Source organism: Nicotiana tabacum, chromosome 9, assembly GCF_000715075.1.
Source record: "Nicotiana tabacum cultivar K326 chromosome 9, ASM71507v2, whole genome shotgun sequence".
In the NCBI taxonomy this organism is placed as follows: domain Eukaryota; kingdom Viridiplantae; phylum Streptophyta; class Magnoliopsida; order Solanales; family Solanaceae; genus Nicotiana; species Nicotiana tabacum.
Window position 1 is genome coordinate 93750491 of NC_134088.1, and position 24225 is coordinate 93774715.

At 37.0% G+C, this 24225-nt stretch overlaps 2 protein-coding genes across 3 annotated transcripts in view; both read left to right on the forward strand.

Moving 5' to 3' along the window:
* Positions 1-359: 359 nt before the first annotated feature.
* On the forward strand, positions 360-3546 carry LOC107759803 (non-specific lipid transfer protein GPI-anchored 2). The gene is made up of 3 exons (XM_016577819.2): positions 360-828; positions 2450-2512; positions 3176-3546. Exons 1-3 carry the CDS (start codon positions 432-434, stop codon positions 3295-3297), a joined length of 582 nt encoding a protein of 193 aa, XP_016433305.1. The 5' UTR covers positions 360-431; the 3' UTR covers positions 3298-3546.
* Positions 3547-4213: 667 nt separating this feature from the next.
* Positions 4214-24225, forward strand: part of LOC107759801 (uncharacterized) — a 28359-nt gene continuing 8347 nt past the window's right edge. Inside the window, exons 1-10 of one of the 2 annotated variants that reach the window (XM_016577812.2) lie at positions 4216-4495; positions 4580-4730; positions 5060-5137; positions 5756-5871; positions 6840-6893; positions 11948-12035; positions 12159-12251; positions 19379-19419; positions 20800-20853; positions 20942-21105. In XM_016577812.2, the coding sequence (XP_016433298.1) occupies positions 4400-4495; positions 4580-4730; positions 5060-5137; positions 5756-5871; positions 6840-6893; positions 11948-12035; positions 12159-12251; positions 19379-19419; positions 20800-20853; positions 20942-21105 (935 nt within the window). In that variant the 5' untranslated portion in view covers positions 4216-4399. Of the gene's footprint in view, positions 4496-4579; positions 4731-5059; positions 5138-5755; positions 5872-6839; positions 6894-11947; positions 12036-12158; positions 12252-19378; positions 19420-20799; positions 20854-20941; positions 21106-24225 lie in introns of both variants that reach the window. The other variant, XM_016577813.2, reaches the window with a different exon arrangement.

Genomic DNA, 24225 nt, shown 5'->3' on the forward strand with positions numbered 1-24225 from the left:
AAAACGGAGAATGGAGTATTAATTGCTGCAAGTTTTCCTTGTGTGGCGTCTAGCACTCAACTCATTGCACCCACATCAGTGTGTAATTTGACCGTCCATTAGAAGGAAGAGTAATTACCCTTTACAATGCGAAAACTTCACTGATTGATCACTGGAGGAGGACCAAGGACATATTTTCATATTTTTCAGAGTTTGCCATAAACTGTATAGAGAATGTGAAAAGAAAAAGGAAAAGGAAAGAATTAATGCAGAATTTTAAAACATAGTCTGGTAGTAGGTGTTGGAAAATTTAATTTTGGGCTACCTAAAAGTTAGCTATCACATTTCCCTATTCAAGCCACCTCAATAATAAGTACTACTTACTACGTACTACTACTTTATATCTCTGCTTATACTTCATTGCTCACACATTTCTAACACCACCAAAATCAATGGCCTCAACAACCAAAATTACCGGCGCCATTGCCACCACATTTCTCCTATTTTCAATTCTAATTTCGTCCGCCGAGTCACAAATATCACCAATGGGGGCTGCTTCAGGGCCATCGATGGCGATGGCCCCGGCCGCTCCGAGCCCCGGGTTGGATTGCTTGTCAGTGTTGGTGAACATGTCAAGTTGCTTAACGTTTGTAGAACAAGGAAGCAACTTGACTAAGCCAGATAAAGAGTGTTGCCCTGAACTTGCTGGATTAGTGGATAGTAACCCAATTTGCTTGTGCCAATTGCTTGGTGATCCTGATAAACTTGGTGTCCAGATTGATATTAATAGGGCTCTTAAACTTCCTAATATCTGCACTGTAGAAACTCCACCAGTTAGCACTTGCGCAGGTACCCCTTCTTTTTTCTCTAATACTGTTCTCCGTTTATTGCCTTCTTTTATATATGAAACGAATAGTAAAGGTAAATTGGAGATATAGTTCGTTGTTTAAAAATTAAAATTGTTGTCAAGAAACCGTATATTGAACAAACTTATGTGTCAGAACTCTTTATAAAAATAGTTATTTTTATGTCTCTGAACTTTCTTTCATATGTAAAGAAAAAAAAAGATTTATTGACTTGAGGACTTAATCTAATCTTACTCCTCTTAAACAACTTGCGAGACCAAAATTACACCGTATAGCCGCTCCAAAAAATAATACTAGTAACTAAGAAAATATTTATTTTTGTATATTAATGTATAAGATACATATTTATATATTTTTTGTATATTTAGCTAGCATATGTAATTTTTTTTAATATATTTAGCTAACATATGTAATTATTTTGACCGACTAGCCAAATGTGTAATTTGCCTTTTTTCTTTTAAATTTTTTGGGAGACGACGGAGGCCTACGTAAGAGAATATTAGGAAGTATGATTATGGTCAGTATGCAACTTTATACTTGTAGGATATTGTAAGAAAGCAATTTGTTTGACTTTGTTTATGAACTTTTTCGTTTATGACTTAAATTTGTTGGAGATTTCAAGGGATTTGCATGTGAGCAAACTTTATTTTCAAATTAGAAAAGAAAAGGACATAATGGCGTTGATTAAGTAAATATATGTTAACTAATGCCAATATTTTCTTGAAACGAAAATAAAGTGAGGGGGTGATTCAAAAATAACAAGGGAAGTAAATAAATAAAACCGAGGTTAGAAACTTGAATTCTTAAGAGACTTGAGGATTAACTCATAAACTAAACTATGTTGTTCGAACTCTCTAAAAGTCTAAAAGGATTGATGTAACATTATTAGATCCTAAAAAAAAGATGCGACACATACCCATCAATATTTTTGAGAAAAGCATTGCCAGCGGGAGCATGTTCGCCAATTAATGGTCTTCTTTAATTGTCCGCTGGTTCACAACTTCCAACCAAATTGGCAGGCTCATCGAAAAACCAATAAATGCTAACATTTCTTCATGTCTTATTTTCTACGTCGAAGTATTACATTATAAATTAATTTTTTTTAGGGTACAGTGTGAGGTCTATACGTAGCTAATAAGTGACATCAATCACGATTAATACATAAATAATTGAAATTCTGCAACATAACTACTTTATTATTAAGCTCTTATGTGATATATGACTCTTGTAGATGATATTATTAAATAGCAATGTAATATTAGTTCTATGGATTGATTGAGACATTAACATTCTACTCATTTATAACACCCATATAGTTATCTTCAAAGATAGAAACCGAAACAATATACTAAGTTTTATACTTATTTTTTGTTTTCTTTTTAGTTATTAGGATGTGATAAACTGTTGTCTAGTTTCTTCAAATTGCATAAGAAAGAAAACTAATATTCTATAAACTTCCTCCCCCCCCCCCCCCACAACCCCCCCCCACTCCCCAAATTTTGGTCTATATATATCTTGAAACTCAAGCTAAAAAAAGAATTTGCTCCGATTTGGATCGGGTTGGATCTGACGGATTATTTTTAACTTTTGTTTTTGTTTTTCAGCTTTAGGTATCCCAGTTGCAGCTCCAACAGCAAGTGATGAATTAGTTCCTGCTCTTTCACCTGGTAAAGTTATTTATTTGTACTTAAATAATTTAATGTTTAACTTTTTCTCTAAAAAGTAGTATTTCAACAACCACAGAAAGATAGCTTTTAAAGAATTTTAAAATATGTAAACGAAAATTTACAACATTCTAAGTGGCGTTTGGACATAAGAATTGTGAAATTCCGAAAAAAAAATTCAAAGTTGAAAATGGTATTTAAAAATTAGAGTTGTGTTTAGAGATGAATATAATTTGGAGCTATTTTGAATTTTTGCGAATGTTTTGAAGCGAAATTTTGAAAAATAGCTTTTTGAAATTTTTAAAATTCGAAAAATTCGAAATTCTATTTCAAGTAAAATTTAAAATTTTTATGGCCTGGAAAAAAATAAAATAAAAATCGCAAAAAAGTATTTTTTTTTTATGGCCAAACGGGCCCTAAGTTTTTACATAGTTCTTTTTTACCCAATACTAGAAAGTGATTTTGTATCTTTTTAGTATATTTTTACACTATTATGTCACCTAAGATATAATTATACAAAAGTGCCCGTACAAAGTGGGATTAATAACCTAAAAATAAAAAACATGATAGATTTTTCTTACAACAAATTAAAATATGGTGACAGTGTAAATATACCAATTTTCTAATCCTCCCTTTATTTATTTCTTTCTTTCTTTCTTTCCTCAGGAGGATTTGCCTCAAGCCCTACATCTGAGAACAACGATAAAAATGCAGCTCAAACCATGGCATTCTCCAAGATGCACATCGTTCTTGGCTTTGGAATTATGTTTTTCCAAAATATTTTCTGATTCTGCTACAATTCTTGGAATATGACGCACTTGGAATTCTTGGTAGATACTACAAATTGGATCATTTTAGAGGACACCAACAGACTCTTAGGGAGTTTCTATTTTGTAATTTCTCATTATCTTTTCCACGTTCAAATCATTCTTGATTGTATCGAATTTCTAGTGACATCGACAATAGTTGTGTATTCTTATTCTGTAATGTTTTACTACGACTTTTAATTCGCTCTACATTAAATTGTTATTTGTTGAGAACTTGAGACTGCCACTTAATTGCTTTGGGTTCTATGAAGTTGCAATCTGTACTGGTGTACTATTTTTCAGTTTTGATAACGATGCACATTACATTGTAACTCACGCCTCAGCTAAAAATTGCTTTTTAATTTTGAGCGGATTTCATTCATTAAATTCTTGTTTAATCTTCGAACAAATAGTAAAGAAGCGGAGTTTAGGGTGTCAGCTACAATTACGAGGGATATTCATCATCATAAAGAAAGTTGGACAAGTTTAGAGATGAATTTGGAATTTCCTAACAAATTTATTAATCTTGTTTGTGAGTATAGTCATTCTCTGCTAAGGTCAAGCTAAGTGATATCCAAAGACCTTGCAATTTTTATAAGAATATGAACTTCGGGAAAAAAAGACATTTGAATAGGAGGATCACTATTAAAAAAAATTGTTTTGACGAACTGAGACAATAGAGTAATTCTAATAGGAAAAAAGAATTTTATAATTATTTATTTTACTCTTATTACGAGATCATCTATGATCATGCAAAATGCCTATGATATTTTTAGAACATAAGTTTTAAATTTTTTCTTTTCTTAAACTCCATACAAAGTTAAAGTGCATCACATAAAAAGGAGTAATAAAATTCCTCATACAACTAATCATACTTGTGCCTCACAAATTGTAAAATTTATCGTCAAAACAAGCTGTTGTCATATGAGAATTTTTGACCCTAAACATGGGTCTAATGTGTCACATGCAAAACATTAAGAACCAAAACGTACACACAAACATTCGTCCAAAAACCCCATCGATCAAAGTATCAAAACCAAAGAGTCTCGAAAGGAGATCGGAAAATTCAAAATAGAGCAAAAAGATGAAAAATATACCGTTGCTTTTGATGGGTTGTGGTGGAGTTGGCCGTCAACTCCTCCAACACATTGTTTCTTGTCGATCCCTTCACGCCAAACAGGTAATGATCATTTTTTGTAACTTTAGAAAAAAAAAAGAATCAATTTTTAATGCTTACTAGTGTGTTTTCTTGGGTATTTTGCAGGGGGTGCATCTTCGAGTAGTAGGTGTGTGTGATAGCAAATGTTTGGTGGTTGCACCTGATGTTTTCACTGCAGAATTAGATGATTCATTTCTTCTAGAAGTTTGCCGGGTCAAATCCAATGGCTCTCCTTTGCTGACTCTTGGAAATTTTGGTAACGGTTCACCATTTTTCTCGTGTTGTTTATTTCCTTTTTTATGACACCTCCACTATTCCACTGTGCACCTGGTAACTCCCACCAGTATAGGTACCGGGTAACTTTGCCTATCAAGGCTTAGGAGGCAGATGGGGAGAAATCAACGTTTTTTTTGTTTCTATTGGGATTAGAACCCGAGACCTCATGGTTCTCTTCGCACTTCATTAACTACTAGGCCATATCCTTGAGTGTCATTTTTGTTGTGTTGTTAAAGATGTTAAAGTCATTTGGTGTGTTCATTTGCAGAATGACAAAAAGGTGATTTTGTTTTTGGTTGTAACATGTAGGTGCATGCCAAGTGTTTACCAGTCCAGATGTTTTACTGAAAGTAACTGATATTGGTGGTCTTCTTGGTAAATCAACAGGTTTGTGGCATGTTGAAAACTTTTTATTTTGGGATTCTTGGGGTTTTATGGAAAGCATAGACTTGCTTATATTATAGTCTAATCTTTAGTGGTGGAGGAATGATCTCCTTAAGAAAGATGATTAGTAACAATTCCTAGCTGTTAAATCTGTTCCGTATAATCTCCTTAAGAATTTTGATTAGTAACAATTCCTACTGTTAAATCTTCCCCATGATTTTAAATGTTTTAATGAGTATGGTGCGATTGTGGACTTCAGCTGCCATATGATTCTGGACCTTGCTTATTTACTTCCACTATATAGTCTACTCTCTAGGCTCAAATGCATGAAGTACAGTGAATAAATTAGCTTTAATGGAGCTAATTTGCTGCTTTTCTTTAACTTTTTTTTTTTTGCGTTGGCGAGAAGTTGCTAACCAATTATGCTGCAGAAGGAAGTTTTGTCTTTATAGGGAGCAAATGGGTTCGAAACACATTTTATTCTTGCTTATAACCTTTATTGCACTTGCTTTACTTCTTTGTACGTGAAAGGCATAAGATAATGCAGGTGTCAAGATGTTAGCTTTTGGAGAGTTCTTTCATGATCAGGCTCCTTTTTGACTGAAATTCAAACTGTGGCAGGTTTAGCTTTTGTTGATTGTTCAGCTAGTGCCGAGACTATTGGAGTGCTAAATCGTGTTGTAGATTTTGGTTGTTGTGTGGTGCTGGCTAACAAGAAGCCTCTTACTGTGTCAATGGTAACTTACCCTTTTTATTGTCGTTAATTCCTTTCAATTGGTAGCTTAAGTATTGGAATGGTCTTGTATTGCAGAGGTCGTGCAAGAAGGGATAAATCCAAATATTTGTTGTGGCATAGGAGCATTACTCTAGACATGGTTTGTCCATTGAATGTGTTACAAGCATTTGAAGGAGAAAATGTAGCAGATAATGTCCTCCATGGTTGTCAAATTATTAATTTGCAGCAACCAAGCACATGCAGAAATGCAATAAATGATCCATTTTAATTGTGCTTAATCTTAAAAACTATCAAAAGATGCTACATAAGATAAGAAAGAAAATTGAGTCAAATGCTATCTCAGGAAGTATATAGTCTGTTGGAGATATGTTTAAATAACTAAATGTGTTTTATCGAACAGTTAAGCTTTGATGAGATGATTACCCAATTCAATATGGCAGCAGAGCATAAAAGGTTCTGGGTTTAGGTCTCAACTCTCATCATCACCGTTCATCAGAAAAATAAAAAAAAATTCATGTGCGTGGCCCATAGAAAAGAATCAGGTCCATATGTGAGGAAACATGTCGAAACATAAGTAAATAAATAAAAAAAAGTGTAGTCCCTGTAACAACTTCAACTTTTAGATGAAATGATCGCACGATTCGACAGAATCAAAGTCAAAGTCAGTTTCAAAAGAAAAGAATTAGTTGATTATTGCTTCCTTTGATTCATTGCACGCTTTCTTATTATGTTTGCTATGGCCACTAAGATATGTCAGACTGTGTTAAAGTTGGGGTAGGAAATGGGATATAAGCTGATACTGCATAACTTGGGTACCTGCAGAATTACGGGTCAATCACCTTTTCGACTCTTGTCACCTTTTATCTTCTTAATCTGCAATGCAACTACACTTACTGATTACAAAAGGATTTCCTCTCAACGTGGTGACTGTTGTGTTGCGTGTATTGATCCTTTTCCTACTATTTGTAGGACGATTATGATAAGTTGGTCTCACAGCCGCGTCGCCTTAGACACGAGTCAACTGTAAGTTCTCTTGTATGGTTGTACCTTATCCAAAAACCAGTTCTCTTGTTTCTTTGGGTATAAAATTCTTTTCTGCTCTTGGATACCGGAGAAAAAGTTGATTTTAGAGTGTCATCTTATGGGGTTATTCTAGTGTATGGGTCTTTAGGTAGAAAATATTAATTTTTTTTTGATCCAGTAAGACCAGAAAGCTTGCTGAAACCTTGGTTGCCCTGGCTTTCTGATATCAACATTTTACGCCAACCTTATTGCTATGGAGACCAGTTCCATTTTGTAACTTCTTCTCTTGTCACATAGAGTTTAAACACAAGTATATCCGGATTACTTGAACAAACTAGGCCAAGGAAACTCTGGAAATATAGTTAATTAAGTATTCTTCCTTTGCCCCCGTTCCCTTTCCAAATAAAACAGAGAAGCTGGATGAGTTCTTCACTGGATATGATGAAAAGATACTATTAAATTACATATCCGGAGTGGCTCATCCAGATCAGAAGGCATTACCTTCTCTCCTGTTAGTTTACAGATATGTATAGTGTAGTCTTGTCCCACATTGGAAGAGGAGTAATATCTCCTTGTAGTGTATAGCTATAAATAGGGACCTCTTGTATTGTATTTATCATCCAATATCAATAACATATTTTCTCCCGTGCCTTCTCACATGGTATCAGAGCATTAGTGAGAAAAGATCGTTGTGCGTCATTCCAGCGTTAACCGGGAAGAAAGAACTTAGTCATCGTGCAATTTTTCCGGTGACCTAAGGCTTGTCTAAGTGAAAGTCATTTTTTGTCGGTGTTGTGCTAAAACCAACACCACCACGAGGTAGATCACCCTTCAACTACCAACCCCTGAAATTTTATCCGGCAGAAAAGCCGCCACGCTCCTCCACGCGCCGGCAACAACTTTTCCGGCGAGGGTTCCGACCACTTTCCGACCATTTTTTCGCGAAGCTTCTTCAGGACAGTGTGCTCTTCTCAAAATTCCGAGCCTACCCATCCAATTAAAATCAAATTCCGGCCACTTTTATATTTTTCCGGCGTGAACAGTGACCTTTCTGGCCATTTTTTGAAAATATTTCTTCAGGACAACTTGCTCGCAAAGGAATTCCGATTCTATCCATCCTGGTTACGAGACTATCCATCCTGGTTAAGCAGACATCTTCTGAGATAGTTTCTGTTGTTCAAACAGGTAATAGCGTGACTTGTTTCTCCCAATCTTTATCCTCTGAGTCTTGGGTCATTCATATTTCTGGTAATAAATCTCTTTTCACTACTATTTCGTATTCTCAATCTCTTCCAAAAGTCACAATGGCCAATGGGTCTCAAACCATGGCAACTGCAATAGGTCAAGCAAGCCCACTTCCTTCCTTACCTTTAGATTCAGTCCTTTATGTTCCCAATAGTCCTTTTAATCTCATAGCTGTTAGTCGCTTAGCCAAATCACTTAAATGCACTGTTTTATTTCTTGATGACCATGTTTTTATACAGGAATGCAGTACGGGGCAGATCATTGGTACCGGGCGTGAATCAAACGGACTTTATTACCTTATCCTTGCTAAATCACATGGACTCACATCTTGTCTTCCTTCTACAACTTGTCCTGTTACTGATTCACCAGATTTATTACATAAATGGTTGGGACATCCCAGTTTGTCAAAACTTCAGAAAATGATATCTGGTTTATCTCACTTGTCAGCTCTAGAGTGTGAGTCATGTCAGCTCGGTAAGCATACCCGCTCCCATTTCCCTCGGCGTCTTGATAATCGAGCAGAGTCACCTTTTACTTTAGTCTATTCAGTTCCACCTTGGGATTCCGCTACTTTTTCAGTTTCATTGATGATTATTTCAAGTGCACTTGGATATTTTTGATAAAAAATTGATCTGAGCTGTTTTCTATTTTCCAAACCTTCCACGCTGAAATTCAAAATCAATTTGGGGTTTCTATTCGCACATTTCGTAGTGATAATGCCCGAGAGTATTTGTCTTCCCCATTTCAGCAGTTTATGAAATCTCATGGGATTATTCATCATGTCCGTACACATCTCAACAAAATGGGGTAGTTGAAAGAAAGAATAGACATCTTATTGAAACTGCTCGTACCGTACTCATACAATCTCATGCTCCGTTGCGTTTTTGGGGGATGCAGTTCTTACATCTTGCTATCTTATTAATCGTATGCCATCTTCAGCTATCCAGAACCAAGTTCCATTCTCTGTCATGTTTCCCCACTTACCTTTGTTCTCTCTTCCACCCCGTATCTTTGGAGGCACTTGTTTTGTCCATAACCTTACTCCAGGAACAGATAAGTTAGCTCCTCGTGCTCTTAAGTGCGTATTTTTGGGTTTCTCGAGAACACGAAAGGGGTATCGATGCTACTCTCCTGACCTCCAGTGGTACCTTATGTCCGCTGATGTTACCTTCTTTGAAACCCAATCATACTTCACAGGTTCAGGTCATCACTAAGATATTTCTTAGGTACTATCAGTTTCATCTTTTGGAGATTCAGTCACTCCAGCTCCACCACCTACAGCTCCAGTTGTAGCTCCACCACCTATAGCTCCAGTTGTAGCTCCACCACCTATAGCTCCAGTTCCACCACCTACAGCTCCGGTTGTAGCTCCACCACCTATAGCTCCAGTTCCTCCACATAATCCAGTTCAACCTTCTGCAGCTCCACCACTCTTGACTTATCATCGTCGTCCACATCCAGCATCAGGCCCAGGTGATTCACGCCCCGCATCAGATTCTGCACCTACTGCGGACTTGTCTCCTCTTAGTCAACCAATTGCACTCCGCAAAGGTGTACGATCCACACTTAATCCTAATCCCCACTATGTCGGTTTAAGTTATCATCGTTTGTCGTCACCTCATTATGCTTTTATATCTTCTTTGTCCACTGTTTCTATCCTTAAGTCTACAGGTGAGGCACTATCTCATCCATGATGGCGACATGCTATGATTGACGAGATGTCTGCTTTACATGCGAGTGACACTTGGGAGCTTGTTACTCTTCCTGCAGGTAAGTCTACTATTGGTTGTCGTGGGTTTATGCAGTCAAAGTCGGCCCGGATGGCCAGGTTGATCGGCTTAAGGCTCGTCTTGTTGCATAAAGATATACTCAGATTTTTGGGCTTGATTATAGTGATACTTTCTCTCCCGTGGCTAAAGTAGCATTTGTTCGTCTCTTTTTGTCCATGATTGCTGTACGTCATTGGCCTCTTTATCAGTTAGACATTAAAAATGCTTTTCTCCACGGTGATCTTGAGGAAGAAGTTTATATGGAGCAACCACCTGGTTTTGTTGCTCAGGGGGAGTTTAATGGTTGTGTGTGCAGATTGCGCAGGTCACTATATGGTTTGAAACAGTCCCCTCGAGCTTGGTTTGGTAAGTTCAGCACAATTATTCAGGAGTTCGGCATGACTCGTCGTGAGGCTGATCACTCTGTGTTTTATCGGCATTTTGCTCCTAATCTGTGTATTTATCTAGTGGTTTATGTTGATGATATTGTTATTACTGGTAATGATCAAGATGGTATTACTAATCTGAAGCAACATCTCTTTCAACACTTTCAGACTAAGGATCTGGGCAGATTGAAGTATTTTCTAGGTATTGAGGTCGCTAAGTCTAGCTCAGATATTGTTATTTCACAGCGGAAGTATGCCTTAGACATTCTTGAGGAGATTGGAATGATGGGTTGCAGACCTATTGACTATCCTATGGATCCGAATGCTAAGCTTCTGCCTGGACAGGGGGAGCCTCTTAGAGACCCTAAGAGATATAGGAGGTTGGTTGGCAAATTGAATTACCTCACAGTGACTAGACCTGGCATTTCTTTTCCGGTGAGTATTGTAAGTCAGTTTATGGATTCTCCCTGTGATAGTCACTGGGATGCTGTTGTTCGCATTCTTCGGTATATAAAGTCAGCTCCAGGCAAATGATTACTATTCGAGGATCGAGGCCACGAGCAGATTGTTGGGTACACAGATGCTGATTAGGCAGGATCACCTTTTGATAGACGTTCTACGTCTGGATATAGTGTTCTAGTAGGAGGTAATTTGGTCTTGTGGAAGAGCAAGAAACAGAATGTAGTTGCTCGATCTAGCGCCGAAGCCGAATATCGGGCCATGGCTATGGCGACGTGTGAGTTAGTTTGGGTCAAGCAGTTGCTCAAGGAGTTAAAGTTCGGAGAAATCAACAAGATGGAATTAGTGTGTGATAACCAAGCTGCTCTTCATATTGCGTCAAATCCGGTGTTCCATGAGAGGACTAAACACATTGGGAACGATTGTCACTTTGTCAGAGAAAAAATACTTTCAGGAGATATTATTACAAAGTTTGTAAAGTCGAATGATCAACTAGTAGATATTTTCACTAAGTCTCTTACTGGTTCTCGTATTAGTTACATGTGTAACAAGCTCGGTACATATGATTTGTATGCACCGGCTTGAGGGGGAGTGTTAGTTTACAGATATGTGATATTACTCCTCTTCCAATGTGGGACAAGACTACACTATCAATAGGGACCTCTTGTATTGTATTTATCATCCAATATCAATAACATATTTTCTCCCGTGCCTTCTCACATCTCCCAACTGAGAAGAGTATTTTCCTACTGGTTGAAGTTTAAAGTTCAGATTCCCTGTTTCAATTTTCCTCCCACCATTCGCTAAAAAAGGATGTAGTTAGGCATCTATCTGTGAATATACATTTGAAGATAAAAGGAATAAGTGATAACATATTGATGATTGATATCATTTGGTTTATCTGATGTCTAGAGTACTTGTATAGTAAAAATCATCTTCACTTGTATTTGAGATTCTTAAATGTCTCATGCACTTTAAACCTTTCTCTTATTCTGCTTTAAAAGCTGTAACATGTAGAAATTACTTTGAGTTTTTTGTTTGACTTCCTTCTCCCCATTGATATGGAATTTGTGGCGCAATCTCTTTGTTCAATTGAACTGGTTTAGTTTCTGTTGTATACAAAGGATATAATTATCCTAGTTCAGTTTATACTTGCCCAAGCAAAGGTCTCTGAAATTGCTATATCATGTGGTAGGTTGGTGCAGGCCTTCCTGCCATAGCATCCTTAAATCGCATAATTTCATCAGGAGATCCCGTCTACCGTATTATTGGGAGTTTGAGTGGTAATACTTTATGACCATTTACCACATAGGTTAGAGATGCAATTAATTATTTGTAATGGTTACTTTGCTTGTTTAAATATCAGAATTTGATGGTATGATGCTGTATATCTTGGTATCTAACAGGTACCCTGGGATATGTAATGAGTGAGGTTGAGGATGGAAAGCCATTCAGCCAAGTCGTTAGTGCTGCTAAAAGCCTTGGCTACACTGAACCAGGTGATAAATTGCAATCACCCTAGGTTAATATTGTAAATCACCATAAAGTAGTGAAGATATGACTTACAAAAACAGAAAAATGGGATATGGTACAATCCATTTCGAACTAAGTTTAGAATCTTACTTTCTATTTATATGCTGCTCCTTCTTTGAGTAATTCTACTTGTTTTCCTGTCAGGCAAGTGTTTCACTGGTACAATAATAATTTTCTGGCCTTTTGTCTAGGAAGTTTGTCTTCAACGCATTCCTTGTAATGTTTGAGAAATCAGACAAACATGAGAAGCGATTAAGAGAATGCATGCGAAAATGTCTTTCACCTGAATTCTTTATATGCTCGCATTACAATGTATCTTCTTAAATTTGTCTAATGTGGTGCATATTACATTTAGTTCTTGTTACTTACATTTAGCTATCTAATTCTCCCCTCTAGTCGGTGCATATACGAGCTTGCTGTACATGTAACCGGTAGGGAATTTGGTGAATATGTCTATAAGTTGATCATTTGACCTTACAAATTTTATAGCAATCTCTCGTGAAAGTATCTTTTTTTTGGGACAGTGACAATCGGTTTCTATATGCTTGGTTGTGAGAAGTTGCATTTGATGCGATATAAATACAACTTGATAATCACACACAAGTTCCATTTTGATCAATTTTAATTGTTAAGAAAATGAACCTTGGGCTTAACTCGACCCAAAAGCTAGTTCATAGGGGTGAGGATTACCCAAGACCACTGTTACAAAATGAATATAGACATACTACAGAATGAATGCAGACAAAATAAATGTAGACGTACTTTTACGTAATGTACATAGCTAGCAGAATTATAAGGATTCACAGCAGATTTATAAGATTTCTGTTTTTATTCTTTCTATAGTTAGGACTCTATGTACTTGTATATATATTTGTTACTTCTTGCAATAATACACAAGGAGATTGCTCCATTTTCTCTATATTTTACATGGTATCAAAGCAGATACATTTGATTCGCCGGTGTTACTTCAGAAAGTTCGCCGGAAGTCATAGACCAGGTCTGGTATGAGGGAGGTACGAGGGGATCAGTTCGGGGTTTCATTTACGATGTTGACTCGATATTTTCGATCAGAATTTTGTGGTTTCTTGTTCATTAGACCTCGGTTGGGTAGATTTCAAAGCATTCCAGATTTTGTCAATTTTGTTTTCTTTGATCAAAATCATCTTTTTCTTTTTTACTTTCCATTTGTTGAATTTGTGTCTGATTACTATCTAAGGACTCCATATTCTTGGTAAAATTCTCCTTTGTGAATCTTTGGCTTGTTGAGCTTTATTCAAGTGAAGATCATTTTGGTGATTGGGTTAGAGGAGATTCTGTTACTTGATCTTTTGGATATTTGTTGGGGTATCTTTTTTAGTGGAATTTTACTGATTCCTCTTCCATTATTTTGATACTTTGAGTGTTCTAGTTGAGCAAATTCTTGGTGGAACTTTTCAATTATATCAGTTGGAACTCTATTCTGTTTGATTCTTACTTATTCTCCGGTTCATTGGGCAAACTTCTGATTCTGTATTCCGTGGGGTAACTTTATTTGTAAAGTTCTGGTTGTGGTCAGTTTGTTGAAGTTCCCTTTTGTTTACTGATTTCGTGGACTTATGGCTACATCTCCTAGTCCAACAATCTTGGTTTCAGATGAGTTTCTAAAATTCCTTGATCAAAAATCAATTAAGGAATCTTCTTCGGTTACTGATTTTGCTGGGTCAGATAAAACATGTCTTATCAACTCTTCAATTAAATGGGTGATTGATTTAAGTGCCACAAATCGCATGACAGGTAATCCAAATATTTTTTCTAGTTTTCGGTCACACAAAACAACCTCTCCAGTTATTGTAGCTGATGGATCAACTTGTAACAGTGTTGGATCTTGGACTGTCAAACCAACTTCCTCTATTACCCTGTCATCTGTATTAAGTCTACCAAACTTGGCCTTTAATCTAAGTTTTGTTCGTAAAATCACCAGAGACCTTCATTGTTGGGTCGTTTTTTCCCCCGACCATTGTTTATTCTTAGATCTTACAACGAAGCAAGTTATTGGTAAAGGATATTTATCAGGTGATCTCTATATCCTTGATGAATGGGAGCCCCGGTCTGTTGCATGTTCTAGTGTTGTGTCTCCTTTTGAAGCATATTGTCGATTGAGATATCCCTCTCTACCTTTGTTGAAGAAGCTCTGCCCTCAGTTTCAGAATATTTCTTCATTGGATTGTGAGTCATGTCGATTTGCAAAACACCATCGCACCTCATTAGGTCCAAGGATTAATAAGCGAGTTGAGTCAGCTTTTGAGTTAGTTCATTATGATGTTTGGGGACCATGTCCTGTTGTTTCCAAAATCGGGCATGGGTATTTTGTCACTGTTGTAGATGATTTTTCTCGAATGACTTGGATTTACTTTATGAAAAGTCGCTCTGAAGTGTTTACTCACTTTGCTGCCTTCTGTGCTGAAGTCAAAACTCAATTCAATGCTTTGGTTCGTATTCTAAGGAGTGATAACGCTAAAAAATACATGTCAGAGTTATTTCGGTCCTACATGAGACAACATGGTATACTACATCAGTATTCATGTGTTGACACACCCTCTCAAAATGGAGTTGCTGAGAGGAAGAATTGACATCTACTTGAGACTGCTCGGACACTTTTATTCCAAATGAAGGTCCCTAAATAGTTCTGGGCTGATGCAGTCTCTACAACTTGTTTTTTGATTAATCGCATGTCGTCTACTGTTCTGGGTGGTAATGTACCTTACAGTGTTCTTTTCCTAAACAAGTCATTGTTTCCGTTAGAACCTAAGGTGTTTGGATGTACATGTTATGTTCGAGATGTTCGACCATCTGTTACCAAGTTGGATCCCAAGGCATTGAAATATGTTTTCTTGGGCTATTCTCGCCTTCAGAAAGGGTTTCGATTAGCTTTCGATGTTATTCTAAAGAACTTGGCAAATATCTAGTGTCAACTGATGTGGTATTTTCAGAGACTACACCATTCTTCTATGCACCTCCCATATTTCTACAGTCAAGGGGAGGAAGATGAGTGGCTAGTATATCAGGTTACCTTACTTTGACGGAAGAACCAAATGTTCCTCCATCTCCTAGTTCTTCTATTGAGCAACAATTGACTATTATGCCTTCAGCACCTGCTCCAACTGTGTTAGTCAGACCGCCAATTGTTCAAGTTTACTCGCGGAGGCGAGAGACATATGATAGATGTCCTGTAACAGTTCCTTCGTCATCAGATTCTCTTCCATCTGATCCACTAGAAGACCTTGACCTTTATATTGCTCTTCGCAAAGGTACACATACTTGCAAATCCACATATTCCATTGCTAATTTTATTTCCTATGACCGCTTATCCTCTACGTCTAGAACTATGATTGCTTCTCTAGACTCCATCTCGGTACCTAAAACATTAAAGGAAGCTTTGAATCATCCGGGATGGTCTGATGCAATGCTTGAGGAAATACATGCCTTAAAGGATAACCACACGTGGGATTTGGTGGATTTACCCAAGAAGGGAAAGAACCAGTGGGATGTAAGTGGGTCTTTACAGTTAAAGTTAATCCAGATGGTTCCGTGGCAAGACTTAAAGCCAGACTTGTAGCTAAAGGGTATGCTCAAACTTATGGGGTGGATTATTCCGACACCTTCTCTCTGGTTGCCAAACTCACTTTTTTCCGCTTATTTATTTCTCTAGTTGCTTCCGAGAATTGGCCTTTACATCAGTTGGATATCAAGAATGCGTTCCTTCATGGTGATCTTCAGGAGGAAGTGTATATGGAGCAACCATCCGCTTTTGTTGCTCAGGGGGAGTATGGAAAAGTTTGTCATTTGAAGAAGTCCTTGTAACTATCATTTGAAGAAGTTCTTGTATGGCTTGAAGCAAAGTCCTTGAGCTTGGTTTGGCAAGTTTAGTGAGGTAGTTCAGGAGTTTGGGCTGAAAATGAGCAAGTGTGATCATTCAGTCTTCTATCGGCAATCAACAACTGGAACTACTCTTCTTGTAGTATATGTTGATGACATTGTTATCACAGGAAGTGACTATGTGAATCCCTGAAGTCTTGCACACTATGTTTCGTACAAAGGACTTGGGCATGTTGAAATACTTTTTGGGAGTAGAAGTAAATCGAAGCCAGAAGGGAATTCTTTTATCTCAGAGAAAGTATATTCTTGACTTACTTGCAGAAACTGGAAAGTTGGCAGCTAAACCCTGTAGTACTCCAATGGTCCCCGATGTTATAAAAGATGATGGCGATCTTTTTGACAGAGAGATACAGGAGGTTAGTTGAAAAATTAAACTACCTTAGTGTGATTCGTCCAGATATTGCTTTTGCGGTAAGTGTTGTTAGCCAGTTCATGTCCACACCAACGGTCAAATATTGGTCAGCTTTGGAACAAATTTTATGTTACTTGAAAGGAGCTCCTGGACTTGGCATATTATATAGTAATCACGGCCATACTCGTATTGAGAGTTTTGCAGATGCCGATTGGGCTAGATCCAAAATTGATAGAAGATCTACTACAGGCTATTGTGTCTTTGTTGGAAGGAACATGGTATCGTGGAGAAGTAAGAAGCAAAGTGTTGTATCTCGATCCAGTGCAGAATCTGAGTAGCTATGTCTCAGTTTACGTGTGAGATTATGTGAATACATCATCTTTTTACTGAAATTGGGTTGGAGCATCCAATTCCAGCAAAACTCTGGTGTGACAATCAAGCTGCCTTCCATATTGCGTCAAATCCGGTGTATCATGAAAGAACTAAGCATATTGAGGTTGACTGCCATTTTATTTGTGAGAAGATTCAGGAGAACGTGATATCCACTGGCTACGTGAAGACAGGAGGGCAGCTTGATTGTATTGTGAGAAGATTCAGGAGAATGTGATATCCACTGGCTACGTGAAGACAAGAGAGCAACAAACTGATTTATTCACAAAGGCGTTGAATGGAATTCGAGTTGATTACCTTGTTACAGAATGAATGTAGGCATACTACAGAATGAATGTAGACATACTTTTATGTAATGTATATAGCTAGCAGAATTATAGGGATTCACAGCAGATTTATAGGATCTCTGTTTTTATTCTTTCTATAGTTAGGACTCTATGTACTTGTATATATACTTGTTACTTCTTGCAATAATAAACAAGGAGATTGCTCCATTTTCTCTATATTTTACAACCACGTAAAGAGACAAACTCACTTCCTCAACCAATGTGAAACTCTTAACACTCCATCACACATACATGGTTGGATATGTGGAGCTTGGATAACATAACATGGGGGCATAACATCAGCTTACTAAACATTAGAGATGGGTTTAACTCTGATATTATTAAAAAAGTGGACTTCGGACCTAATTCAACCAGAAAGCTATTTCATAAGATGTGGATCATCCAAGATTTTATAACGCGACTACATACCATATCTTTAACCAATAAGGCATACTAACATAAGCAATTTTCAATTCTTATGGTGGTTGTTTGATTTGTAGAGTTCATAAGTTACCATAGTCAATGCTACCTTTCTCCAAAAAAAAGTTACCGTAGTCATGACCCAATATTCTCTCTTCTACAAGACCGGATTGCCTCTCAGTAGAATATAGTATTTAGAAGTACAACGTATCTTAGAAGGTGATCATATTCAATCTGTGCATCTTTATATATAGCAATAGTAGATTGTCTTTGATCTTCACTGAGGGATCCTTTCCATAGAGCGGATTTTATATACCGAAGGATACAGATTGTTGCATCCTAGTGAATATGACATGGCGAATAAAAAGCCGATTGACAATAACTAGTGGAAATATGAATGGAAAGGCAATATCAGGTCTAGCACTCTCATATACTGTAACTTGTTAATGAACCACTTATATTTCTCGAGATCACTAGGAGACACTAAGAGGCTCCTCCTAACTTGGTAGAAGCTTAACATTTAAATTCATAGAAGTATCAACAGTTTTTCTTATTAAAAAAAGAATATCAATAGTTTTACAATCCATCATATCTGTCTTCTCGAGAATGTTGAGCACATACAATCCGTCATATCTGTCTCTCCAGCTCTATGTGTTGGCGTAAAAGATGAGACTGATTCTGACGAGTCAGAGGAAAAGAAATTGAAGGTTATAATTCTAGTAATATCAATGAATCACCTAATTGAGAAAGATGACGTAGATGAATATGATAGTCTTACTGATTAAAAGTAGAATGGTTTTATCTTTTCTTATTAAATTGATGATTTTATGGACTTTCACTTCATCATTACTAAATATATGTATACTATTTATGTGTCTATTATGATCTCTAACATTGTGTGATATGCGTGTGTGTATATAGGTATAATTGTTTTTCATATTGCACTTATTTTTTTACTAAAGCCCACACTTTAAGTGTGATTTGCACTTTAAGCCTCAACAAGGCTTATCGCCTTTTCTGCACTTTTTGTTTTTGAAAACATTGTGTCTTTAGTTAGGATTCTGGATTTGAATGTTTATATTTATGCACTGAGGAAATAATACTAATATAGGGTCAAAGTTGGCAGTTAAAATATTTCTAGTTACAAACTTGTTCCTTTATCAATTTGAAATCCTTTAGAGGACTTGTCTTCTCATTCTAGTCCATCTAATCCATAATGAATGGATAATTTACTAAAGTCCCTCATGCTTCCGAGGTGATGCAAATCCAAATATTTACTTTCAAGTTCCGGGAAGAACTTACACCATCTGATGGAGACTGGTAGATTGTAAGTACATGAGATGTCGTTAGCAAGTAAACTTTTAAGGAGATTCTAGTGCTTTGTCTGAGAAAGAGATAACATCAATGTTCTAATACATTGTTGAAGACATATTTCTGTATAAGATTGGTGGAGCCATTCGAAAACTTCTAAGGAAATTCTGGTGCCTTTTCTGGCAAAGAAATACATCAATGTTCAATCGATCCTCAAGATGTAGTGTTCTTTTGAGCAGTGATTATACAGGAACAATATGGCCGTGCCAAATGGCATTTGGGAAAAAAGTGGGAAAAAAAAATGCTAGACTTCCATCTCAATTCTTATAAGAACCGTTGAAGTATGAAGGCATTCTTATGTATTTTACACTTTCTTCAGATCCTCGGGATGATCTTGGCGGCATGGATGTAGCAAGAAAGGTTAGGAAACATCTTTTTTCTGATTAAACAAACAGTGGGACCTCAATCCATTTGTATTGCCAAATATTTTTGCTGATTAAAGCATCATCTTTCTTGTTTATCTGGACATACCTGCAGTCTTACAGTCTGCTATATGCTTTACTGTCGGAAGTGTTTAGAAACTATTTAACTTCTGTGATATTCTTGTGCTGAGTATTATCCATTTATGAATAAAGGAAGGTAGCAGAATGGATCCATGGTAATATGCATGCATTCACTTTATGTATCTTGCATTATAACTTAAAGTTTGATCTTCAAAAGGTAAATGTGAAAGAATTTCCCAGTACACCTAAAACCTTAAGGGGTCATTTGGTATGTGGGATAAGGGATTAATAATCCCGGGATTAAATGCAGGACTATTTTATCCTGCGTCTGGTTGAATCTAAGAATCCGGGATTAGCAATCCCGGGGTTAATTAATCCCACAACTGAGTATTATTCTAGCCCTCATTGAGGGTGGTATAATAATCCCGAGACTAATTAATCCCTAGATAAACACGAAAATGACAAAGATGCCATTCTCCAAGGCTCTTCTCCCAAAGTTTTTTAAACAATCTAAGGTTAAAATTGAAAATAAAAGTTTAGCCCAACTTATCAGGTATACACCAAATACATGTTTATATGATACCCCGTATATCCCATTTTTAGTCCTATGAATAAAATATTTTCCAATAAAAATATATTTGCCAAATAATCCCATCATTATTTAATCCCCATATTATAATCATCATTATAATCCCGGGATAACTTGTTCCCCTACGAAACGACCCCTAAAGGAATGGGTGAAATAGCCTAAACCTTTATAAACCACTGTGTAACTCTTTACACAACCCATACAGGAAAACTATATAACTCAACACTCTCTTGCCGTGTAACCAGATTTTGAAGTTCACACGTGAACTTTAATGTGGACTTATTACTGCGAGAATAAGCTTACCAAAGGTTGGCTATGATATCATCATTATGTGAAAAAAGTCTGAGCTTCCAAGGGTGGAAGCCCTTGGAAAGCCTTCATTTAACCCATATGGAGCAATTAAGACCACTCAATTCTCTGTTCAAGAGAGTGTTGAAGATGTATCTCATCAAATACTTTGTTATACTCTTTCCTTATTTGATACTTGGAATGATGATGTCTTAGGGGAACACAATAGTAGTGATTTAGCAATAATCATTTGTGCAGACTGTGATGGAAAACATATCTTATCCAACTTGATCTAGTTACTACTTGGTTCCTCAGTGCTGTACTTGCATGCTTATTTGCCTAGTTATACTTGGTTTTTGGAAATTTTGAGAAGTTGAACATCCCTCATAACAAGATTTTGTTTCGATGTCTTCACGATAGGCTCTAATTCTTGCTCGACTCCTTGGGCGGCGTATTAACTTAGATGATATGAAGGTTAGGACACGTGTCACTATGCTTCTTAATTTTGTAACTAGTTTAATTAGCTTCAGTAACCTTGATACAATTGTGAAGTCCTTTTCAGATTGAAAGCTTGTATCCTGAAGAAATGGGACCAGATGTGATGCCTCTGGAAGACTTTCTAGCTAATGGTCTTCCCTTACTTGATAAGAATATTGAAGATAGGATTAAACAAGCTTCTGCAAACGGGAATGTTCTGCGTTATGTCTGCTTGATTGATGATACAAGGTAATTCCTTATATTCGTTTCTAGTTTGCTCATCAAATAAGGACAACTTGATCCTTTATCCTAATCACAACTGCAAGTCACCACGCCTCTAGTAGCCTAAACAAAAGCTTGCTCACTGATGGGAGTGTTATGGCAAGTTTTCTCCATGACTTCAGAAGAGCTTGACTGAATTTCTCTGCCACAATTTTGGAAAGTAGATAAGGAATCCAGTAAAGGTACTGTTGAGCAATGAAGACTATTGTTTAGGACAAATTTATCTTAGAAAATAATATCAACTCCTCTAACAAATGCTTTAAAAACTAAGACAACTATACCCTAGGGTATGGGCCAACGGTCAATGAAGTGGGGGTAAACCTTGAAGATAAGGGTTCAAACCCCAGCAGAGACAAAAAATTTTGTCCATCTGCCTTAGTGGTAGATTTACTCGGTATCTGTGCAAGTGAGAGGTAGCAGGTATAAAATAGTCAAGTGTGCGCAACTGGCTCGTACACCACCATTATCAAGAAATAAAATAAAATAAAAGATAACTACACCTGCTTTGACATATAAGTTTGAGAGATACTATCCCCAAATCAATTGTATTTGTTAATCTGTTTTATGTTAGTGGAGTCCTACTAATAATTTCACTATGCCCTTGTCATCTGGTCAGCTGTTCACCTCTCCTGTGTGTGAGCATGTAATTTTTTCCCTAATGCAAATTACTCCTAAAAATATTCCAAAGTAGCTTTTAATCATTTCATAGAGTTTTAGGAATTTCTCTATATTTGATTTGATTTGTTTTGTGTTTATTTGTGTTTTGTACATATTTAGTATCATTTTAAATCATGAAAATCATTAAAAATATTTTTTTCTTTATTTCATTGCATCTTTTAGATTTTAATTGCATTTTAAAGATTTAATCACGTATTAAAATACAAAATAACGCATTGGTCATTTTCCTTTGTATGTACGAGTTTAATTAGTCAACTAAGTTTATTTTTAATTCATAGTTTAATTAGTGAACATGGGCAGGCTATTTTTGCCAAAGTTTGGTCTTAAATAGGAATTTAGCTAATTGGAAACAATAAGGGAGGAAGAAAAACAAAAGGGGGCTGCCTGCTCTATAATCCAACTGGGCTGAACATTTAGAGCGGCCCAATTGACTTCAATACCCGCCCAGTCCATAGTTACACCCGGTCCATTCCCTCATTAAAACAAACGACACCGTCTGACCCCAGTCAATCCCCACCCTCCATTTAGCAACCTCCGAATGGCTGAAAACTAGCCAAACACTTCCCTTAAAACTGTCCGAACCGCCCCTACCCCCCCTCCCCCCCCCCCCAAAAGACTTTTGTCAGCCTACTTGGCATCTCTAACGTCGACCACCCGCCGGAAATCACCTCACGGCGGCGAACAGTCTCCAAACAACCCAAAATCATCACCAAACAAGCCCCATCCCCTCCTTTTTTTCAAATCCCCTAGCCTCGTCCTTCAAATCCTACTAGAACTCCACGAATTGTAGATCTAGACATTCAAAAAAACCTAACCTGCCCCTTTTCGTTTTTTCCCAAATTTCGGTTTGTTTTAGGTCGAAACCAACATCAATCGATCACTCTCAGTGAGAGCTATCGATTGATGGTGGTTTGGTTTTATTTCATGATCGTCGAAATTCGGTTTAAACTTCAACCACCGGCGAGAAATCTCTAGAACTTATCACCTCCTTCCTTTTCTGTTCAAACCTTCAATTCTCCATGAATTTTTGACCTATGAAGTGTTTATCGGACTAAAAGTCTAAATAAATACTCACAGGTCAAAAATCTCTGGTGATTTGAAGTCACAGACCCATGGTGCTTCGTTCCTTTTCCTCGAAATTGATCATCTCATGGCTGGAAGTACGAGCCTTGATGGGTAATCCTTTTATGCTTTTCTTAATCTCGCTTTTTTTAGTTGTTCAGTTTACTGTTTGATTGTCAATGGGGTTTCAATTTGTGTCGTTTATATGATAGCAATTCTGTTTGCACAACTAGATTGACAGTTGATTGCATGATAAATTAGGGTAATTAACAGATTTGTTTAGTTTAATTGAAAGTATGTTTAGTTAGTTTTGATTGCATTTTGTTGAATCCCTTAATTGAGATTAGGATACAGATTGCTGCATTTTTCGGTTTTGTTTCTCGTATGGGTTTCTTTGAAGTCAGGCCTACATTGTCATGGACCATATGGCCAGGGTCATTTAGCCGAGGCCCAGTCGGGTGTTTGTTTGGCAGATTTAAATAACAGAAATAAAAGAAGATGAGGGATCAACAACAACAACACCAACAACATAGTGAAATTCCACAAGTGGAGTCTGGGGAGGGTAGAGTGTACGCAGACCTTACCCCTACCCCGAGGGAGTAGAGAGGTGGTTTCCGGTAGACCCTCGGTTCAAGAAAGAAGACGACAAGAGAAATAATATATCAGTACTCTCAACAAACAATAATAGAAATAATGACAGCAACATAAGAACCAAAGAATAGATGCAAAGCACTAACAATAATCAGTAGATAAGGTTCGGCACAAAGAAAAACTGTAGAATAGTGTGAACACAACATGAACCACTAGCAGTCTAAGACAAAACCCTATCAGACTAGCCTCACACCTATACAAAGTAAAAAAATGCTCAACTACCTCCTAACCTACAAAGCACTATCAATAGTTGTAAATATCGGGACAGTAAAGGGTAGTTTTTAAAATTAACTTTAGGGAATATTTTCTTGTTAACTAACTTGAGCCTTCTAGAAGGGAATAGAAAGGACTGTTTGGCAAAGAGAAGAGTACGATGGGTAGGGTATTAGGGGCTATTGAGTAAAAACAGAATTAACAACAACAAACCCAATGTAATCCCACACTATAACAACAACATACCCAGTATTATCCCACACCGTGGGGTTTGGGGAGGGTAGTGTGTACGCAGACCTTACCCCTACCTTGTGAGGATAGAGAGGTTGTTTCCAATAGACCCTCGGCTCAGGAAAGCATAAGCACCACATTAATGAAAATATAGACAAGAAGGGACAGTACCAAAAAGCCATATAAAAGCAGAATAAAAACAACAAGATAGTAAGGTGATCAATAATGAAAGGAAACAACGGTTAGTCATAA